The sequence below is a fragment of the Salvia splendens genome, chromosome 18 (genome assembly GCF_004379255.2).
Source record: "Salvia splendens isolate huo1 chromosome 18, SspV2, whole genome shotgun sequence".
NCBI lineage: Eukaryota > Viridiplantae > Streptophyta > Magnoliopsida > Lamiales > Lamiaceae > Salvia > Salvia splendens.
In genome coordinates this window covers 6,725,427-6,733,634 of record NC_056049.1, presented here as the reverse complement: position 1 = coordinate 6,733,634, position 8,208 = coordinate 6,725,427, and the positions used below count along the sequence as shown (strand labels likewise).

The window sequence follows — 8,208 nt, the reverse complement described above, 5'->3', positions numbered from 1 at the left end:
AGATAAAATGTAATTCCACCATCAGAATGAAACAAGCACCATGTTAGAGAAAAAGCTAAAACCATCAACACCAGCCATGGCAGCTTTCAGCAAGTAATGTAACATAACAAATTGTAGAAATAAGCTATTACAGGATGAAATGTTCTCTCAGATTGGCACATCAAAATCTAAAATAAAAAGAAACAGAGTAACAGTTTTTTGAACAAAATACAAACAAATGAACAAATTGTGTATAGTATTCAGTTAACTTTTACACCTTGAGTAGATACATATCTCACCAGAAACAAACTTTTTAATACAAAGAAATGACTATGTTGTATGCTCAAGTAAACAAAATCTTTAAATCTCAACCATCTTCCATAAAGGGGCGATTCATCCACAATAATCTTTAACTTGACGCTTAACAGGGTTGACAGAGGCAAAGGAACGAGCACCTGATACAGTATTCCTTCCGTTCAGCAGTAGTACTACGGAGGATGCAACACTGCCTATTACTTTGCATGGACTGAAGGCTCGGGAAAAGTTGGTGTTCCCTTAGTCATTGTTTGGTAATGAGAAGGCAATATTGGCGCTGAAGGCTGAGATTTGTATATTTGGCTGTATGCAATTTCTTCATCAAAGTCAGTGCCCCCAGTAGCAGAGGCTACCGGAATAGGATTAGGCGACTCTGAGGGAATCTGGTGCTCTAGAGACCCTACAACTAGTTGGCCTTGATTAGAGGGGATATTAACTAGTTGTGATGAAGCAGGAATACTGCAGTACACGACTGACTCAGATATTTGAGCTCCAAATACGTCTTTATGGCCCACAAGTGGAGGAATAACTGCAGTCTTTGGATGCAAGGGTGGTAGGGTTGAAGAGGGTGGTAGGGTTGAAGGATTAACTGTGTTTGCATCAACGGAGCTACATGCCATTGGAACATTTTGATATTGAGGTGGTCTCATGGGCACCAAATATATCGGGTATGGTTGATTAGGATGACAAGATACATGCTGTGGGTGCATTGGCATTTGATATAAGGGATAGTAAGGAGAAATTGGCACTGGACCTGCATATTGAGGCATATACTGCACCCCTCCTTGAATTAAGGGTGTGTCGTGCTGTTGCTTCATTCCCTCCTGCACCTGAGGTAAAGGATATCGAAGAACTTGAACTGGTTTTTGCCCTGCCATATCAATTAGAGGGTCGGAGATGGGAGCTTCTGATGAAAATTCCGGACCAACATGAATCAGTGGCTCTGGGGGGACTCCGGTTTTTAGAGGGGCGGCCAAACTTCCACCACTATTATCACTGTGAAAATAGTATACTACTAATTCAGCCATCAAGTTCTTATCACAATACATGAGTTTCATTGAGCTAATCCAGATGCATAACGGACTCCTCAATTATCCAACAAAATTTACACCAAATCTCTGATGTATTTAGTTCCAAGTCAAATTATAGATTCGGTTAAGGTCTTCGCAACTTCAAAGAGCTCACTAGAAATTTTCCTAAAACCAAGCATACTTACATATGCATCATATCATTAAGCATAGTATGCACGAAAATGATCAAATAATTGTAGATAAACAGAAGTAATTTGCAATCAAATATCGTAGAAGCACAATCGATGTATAATAAACTGAAAGAAATTGATCTACCTTTCAAAAGAGGCTGAAGACGGCACTCTATTTTTCCGGTCAAGCATATTCAAACCCTTTTCTTCGGCAATCGCAATCGGCGGAGAATTCAATGTAGAAAAGGACGAACAAGTAGAGCCAAACGACGAATTCGTCTCCAAAACCAACGACTCCGCCCCCGCTTTATTCTCCCCTCCGCCGCCGCTATGACTCACACTCTCAACCGGAGCTTCCAAATCCGTTCCAACGCCGATCAGAAGGCCACAATCCGCCGATTGCCCCTTCTGCAAAACCCCCGTACTCCTGAGCGCGTCGCTGAACCACGTCTCCGACTTGGGGCCGAGCAGCGCGGAGCCGAGAGACTCCGGCTTGACGGCGAAGAGGAACAGCCTGATGCGGGCGGGCGGAGAGATCCGATCGTGCTCCTCGAGCATGTTGGCGAGATCCTCGTCGGAGACGACGGAGATTAGGGAATCGAGGTCCTCGTCGGGGAGCTGGTACTTGAGGAGGAAGGGGCGGTTGCCGAATAGCGTGCGGGAGAGGTGCGCGGATAGCAGGGAGAGTGACGCGGCGGTGGATCGGCGCTCTACGGCGACGATGCGGGTTTCGCCGGCGGCGTAGTGGAGTGATTTGTCGTGGGGGCGCGGGACTATGTGGCCGCCGTAGCTGCACATTAGGCGGATTTTAGTGGGCGAAAGAGGTGGCCGAGGAGAGGTGGCGGTGGAGGAAAGCGGTGGCGGAGGCTGGGGCTCCATCTAGAGAGAGAGAGGATTGTAGAGAGAGTGAGAGAGAGGGAAAGTTGAGATTTAATAATAGTGGAAGGAGCTGGCGCGATAATTACGCTGTGTATCTTTTTGGGGGCAATTATCAAATTTTCGAAACTTTAAAAACTATCGCACCAAAACAGAGATAAATTTATCTTAGAGTAAACATGAGGGCATAATTGGAAAATAATTTATGAAAAGTGATTATCTTCAAGTAAACATTTTCGTGGGGCAAAATATAGTAATTATTACTGGTGTTTAGGTAACAATTACTAATGTTATACACGGGCAGTGGTGTAATATGTACGTTCAGGATAAAATAAAAATACTACTCATAGAAAAATGTGGTTTTAATTTTATAGTACGAGTATTGAGTAGTAGTATTTATTTGTATGGCATATCATGCGAATGTAATAATAATTCATAAAATATGTTCATAATCTATATATTTCCCATTCAAAATGATAATATGCGATTTTAGATAGAATTAATAAATATAGTAGTAGAAAGAACAAAGTAATTGGATATTTTATAAGAAGATAGAAGAGAAAACATTTACTCCTATTTCAAAAATAAAAAGTGATTATCTTCACTGAAATAAATAAAAAAAAGGTAAACATGTTAATAAGACAAAATAATCATTATTTAATTTATATTTATAATTATCTTTAAAGTGGTTAGGATTTGACTGAATCTAAGTTTTTTAGTATTTGTAATACTTTAACTATTTTTTTTCTTCATGTCTTTCTCCTTTTTTATTATTAAAATTTAATGTGTAAACAGTAAATATAAGATGATAATTCAGCATCTACCGATATTGTCCATAGTTGGTGGTATATATTTTCTTTTTACCACAAAGTGTATATATTAAAATTCAATGTATAAATCTAAGATGATAATTTAGCATATAACCATATTGCATGCGTAAAAATATGTTGACTATGTAGCTGTCCATTACTGGTGGTATATACTTCACATTCAAAATATTATACCATTAATTATAATTCTAACGTAGGTTGGGTTTATCTTCTAAACCCAATACTTAGAAGTTACTAGTTACTACGCCTTACATTATTTATTTTAATTTAATTTACACTTGAAAGTTTGTTTGATGGTTATTGTATCAAACTATTCGCTCAAATTAGTGGTACAACAAGTTGTTAGTTTCTCGTAAATAGCCAATACAGTATATACCATCGGTCTAAAAATTATTACTCCTACAAAAGTAGTACTTTAAAAAAAATTTAACAGCATCTTCCATGAGGAAAGATAAATAAAAGAGATATATAGTATATTCTCTATTTACTTTCTCAAAAAGTAAAATATACCATTTTAAAAATTAACATATTACAAAGAGAAAAGGTATATGTATAAAAAGTTAAATTATTTTTAAAATAAAATAATACAAAATGCATTCTAAAACATAAAGGTGTAATACCTTCTAAAATACCTTGTAAAATGTTTTTTTTTCATTAAAATAAGACAAATATGATAGCTATGATTTTACCTTCAAAATGGAAAAAGGATATAATATCTTCTCAAATACATTTTCCTCTTGAAATTTGATTTTTTATGAATAAAAGATATAATATCTTCTCAAATAAGACTTTACCTTCCATTTACCTCTCCTATTAGAGATGCTCTTAATACTACAATATGTCTAAAAAATTATTAAAAAAATATACTTTAAACAATTCTAATAATACTAGTACAATATTTCCGATATTCAAATTATATTCGTAATCATATATGGAAACGTATTGGTATACTATAAATTAGTTACCTTCGAATCATGATTTATACATTCATCACTTCACTGCCAAATCATCACATAGAGTGGCTGATATACACATTGCAGTTTAACTACTGCATTTTTCACTAGTGGTAATGCTAACGTTAACAACTATAAATTTGGTTTACTATATTTTTATGACTCGATGTGATCAACTAGTTTTTGGGAGAATCGAATTCATTAAAAATGGTGAAAAGTGGAGTTAGTTCCACTGGAAACAGCTGTGACTGTGAGACCAAAAATAATTACTTAAATTCAGGTAATCGCTAATACAATGTACACAATTAATTAAGGGATAACTGCCTTAAAAGTCACCAACTTTGCCCGAATTCCGGTTTTTCCCACGACTTATAAAATTGGCGTATAAAGTCACCAACTTTGCCGGGTTGCTGGTATCTCCCAAATTGACCCGACCATGTGTTTTCCGGTAAGTAAGTGTCCCATGTGATATGCCTGAAAGTTGACGTGGATGTCATCGGAAAAGGGATGAAACGACGTCGTTTCTCGTTTCATCCTAAAATTTGCAATTAGGTTTAAATTCCCCAAATCAAACATAGGCATTCCCAAAATCAAAGAGAACCAGCTCATCGCCGGAGAATTTAAATTCGAGAGACTCCCACTTGTGGCAGGCTGCATTGCCAGCAGCTTCGTCGGGTGCCAAATCAAACATAGGAATTCAGCTTCGTCAGCAGAATTTAAATTCCCCAAATCTAACATAGGAATTGTTGGCCGCATTTGTGGCAGGCTGCAGTGCCAGCAACTTCGTCGTTTCGTGTTTGCGATGTGATTCTATTTTTACGGGTGTCTTGAGAGAAACCGGAGAATTTAAGGTCGTGTTTGGAAGTGGAGAAGACGACATGGTGGGTTATCGGGTTGAGGAACTCGCTGCTGCCGATGGAGTGAGGGCTGCAAGCGGGGGGAGGCGGCTCGGGATGCCTCTTGTTGTCGTGGATCACGTCTTTGAGGTTCGCGATGGACCTCGAGTAGCCGGAGCGGCTGCTTCTCTTGGGGAGGATTGAAGAAACCTTACGCACAGCTCGTCGCCGTTGCAGTTAAGCCTATGGACTCATCGTGGTCTTGCTCGTCGACCAAAGTGGGGAACCACGCACAGCTCGCCCCGTCGTCGCTGGTCGATTTCCTCAGAAAAGATTTCGCCTCGTCGTCGCTGGTCGATTTCCTCAGAGAAGATTTTGAGAATTTGGGGGTGAATTTAGGTTAGGTTAATTTGGGGGTGAATTTTTTAGTGTAAAATTTAATTTTATTTTGTAATTTTATTGTGTAATTTTCGTTGCATACTGTTGACTATGTCAGCGCCACGTCAATTAAAAATGACACGTCAGCTCACTCGTTGGCCGGGAAAACCATCATGGGAAATCGCTGACTAAATGCAAAGTTGATGACTTTATACGCCAATTTTATAGGTCGTGGGAAAAACAAAAATTCGAGTAAAGTTGGTGACTTTTAAGACAGTTATCCCATTAATTAATTAAACAAAAAACGCGGTAAGTTAATTGACAGCAGAGCCCACCGTCCACGTAAACCTGATGACGTGTCAACCTGATATCTTGGGACAAGAGCAAATCTAGTGCACTTTGCTTCTTGGATTTTGGACTTAGTCATATTGATGGCTAATTAACACGCCTAATTGCCATTATCTTATTAAGAAAATTGTCCTTTTTTTGTTTTTTTAATTGTGTATTGTCCAATGAGAGTTCGCATAGGGATGCAACCAATAAATAAACGTACAATACAGTCTTGTTGTTACACTATTTGGCTGTTTCATGGGCAAATTTACATATTTGCCACTTAGATTTTAACATTGTTAATAGCATGGTTTTTTTTTTTTTTATTTTGATCGCACCCATTGTTAATAGCATGGTTGTGGGTCCGGCCCCATATTTATTAATTTTTTACTACATGCTCTTCCCCAATAGCACAACACCCCATTCATGCTGTTCCGCAAAGACATACTCAAAGATCCCACCATTCTATTATTCAATTTAAATAAAAACATTTCCATAATATTAAAATGCATTAAAAATATCCAAAATACTATTACTAATTACTAAAAAATTAAAAATTTCATAATTAAAGTCTAAAAAGTAAAAATTACATAATTTAAATCCTAAAATTAAAAATTACATAATTAAATTCATAAAAATTAAAAAACCCACAACTCGTTGCCGAATTTCGCCCAAATGTGTTTGATTAAGTCATCTTGTAGCTCAGTGTGAGTCTTGGTATAACGTATTGTGTGTCTTGTTTGGATCCTCTCGCGCACCGTCAAATGCATACCTCATCGTGGGGGAGACCTTGCGGTTGAGCTTCCGGCTTCATCCTCGTCGTTAAAGTTAGCCGCCATCGGTCCTTCGTCAGCTATAATCATGTTGTGCAAGATAATACACGTGTACATGATGTCGGCAATATTCTTAACGTACCATAGCCGAGACGGGGCCCTCACAATGTTGAATCGGCCTTGAAGGAGCCCAAAAGCTCTTTCGACGTCTTTCCGAGCAGCCTCTTGACGCTGCGCATAAAGAACCCGTCTCGGGTCTTGCGAATTCTTGAGCGTCTTCACGAAAGTCGACCACCTTGGGTAGATACCATCGGCGAGATAGTAACCCATGTGGTATGGATTTTCGTTGACGGTGAAGTCGATCGCCGGTGCTACACCATTCAAAACATCATTGAAGAGTGGTGAAAAATAAAGCACGTTCAAGTCGTTGTTGGATCCGGCCACACTGAAATATGCATGTCAAATCCATAGGCGGTAGTCGGCGACCGCTTCAAGGATAAGCGTTGGGCCGCCGCCTTTGTGGCCGCTTCAGTATTGCCCCCTCCAAGCATTCGGGCAATTCTTCCACTTCCAATGCATGCAGTCAATGCTACCAAGCTTACCGAGAAATCCGTTGACTGTTTCGTGAAGATGAAGCAACCGTTGACAATCTTCGTGTTGGTTCTACTGATTACAAGAGATAAAAGCCGGGCGTAATACAACCCAAAAGAAGGAATACAAGAAACGAAACTGAACTGAATTACAATGAAACAAATAAACCGTGAATGTTTAGCCGAGTCGAGGAGGCCTCTTCCCGCAAGACGAGATACGCCCCGGTAGTGCTCTTCGGTTTGGCGTTTCGTCCCCAAAGGTAAAACGACTACGTCTCTTTTGATGCAGCACCGCAATCAGTAGAGCTCCGGCGAACTGGATGGAGGAGAGGGCAGAGCTTCGACAGAAAGACAATGCAGTGAGGGAGAGAGCTTATGATGCAGAGAATGCTTGGAATTGTGTGTCCTAATGCAGTGGTATGGCTAGCCTATTTATAGGCCAAGCCACCATGCAGGGTCAACCGAGCCATGAAGGCTCATCATGGCAGATTCGTAACCGACGTCGGTTACGAGCGTGTGGCAGGCGTGTGCCTTTCGCATGTGGAGCGTGTGGATTTCTCACGTGGCAGCCGTGACTGTGCCTCGCTTGACGACGTGTCAAGCCACTTGGATTGCTGACTCGGCGGTGGTCCAAAAAGAATAGTTTGGGCCAAGCCCCAAGCCCAAAGACCACCCAAAGACCAATTGCCAAGATACAAGTCCAAGTCCAAGTCCAAGTCCAAGCCCAAGATCAAGATCAAGATCAAGATCGAGATCGGGATCGGGATCGGGCCCGCGGCCCGCGGCCGCCCGCGAGCGCGAGCACGAGCACGTGCACGAGCACGGGCACGGGCTCGGGCTCGGGCGGGCGGCGCGCGCGTGTGCGCGCGTGTGGGCTCTTTCACCCATCTTGGTCCACTATAATTATTAAGTAACATAAAGTCACTTAATTTATACACATTAAAAGATGTGTTAATCCTCCAATGTGGGATAATTAACACTAGTTAATTATTCCCTAAGCTCCAACTCCAAGCTTTAATAAAAGCTAATTATGCCCAACTTTAATCCACTATTTCTCACTCACCGGAAATCGGATTTGAGAAAGTGAATATACTACATTTATCTACGTAAAATGTAGATCGACGCTATGTCATTTAATTTCACAAAA

The 8,208-nt window shown here is 40.3% G+C and overlaps 1 protein-coding gene across 1 annotated transcript; it reads right to left on the bottom strand.

Moving 5' to 3' along the window:
* Positions 1–130: 130 nt before the first annotated feature.
* On the bottom strand, positions 131–2,435 carry LOC121777613. The gene is made up of 2 exons (XM_042174921.1): positions 1,641–2,435; positions 131–1,290 (listed from the first exon to the last, which is right to left on the bottom strand). The coding sequence occupies exons 1-2, from the start codon at positions 2,372–2,374 to the stop codon at positions 492–494; spliced, it is 1,533 nt and encodes a 510-aa protein (XP_042030855.1). The 5' UTR covers positions 2,375–2,435; the 3' UTR covers positions 131–491.
* Positions 2,436–8,208: the final 5,773 nt, after the last annotated feature.

Coding starts and splice junctions, on each gene's coding strand:
- LOC121777613 (XM_042174921.1), bottom strand. CDS start 2,374: ATGGAGCCCCAGCCTCCGCCACCGCTTTCCTCCACCGCCACCTCTCCT. Junction 1,291..1,640: donor TCTTCAGCCTCTTTTGAAAG/GTAGATCAATTT, acceptor CTATTTTCACAG/TGATAATAGTGGTGGAAGTT.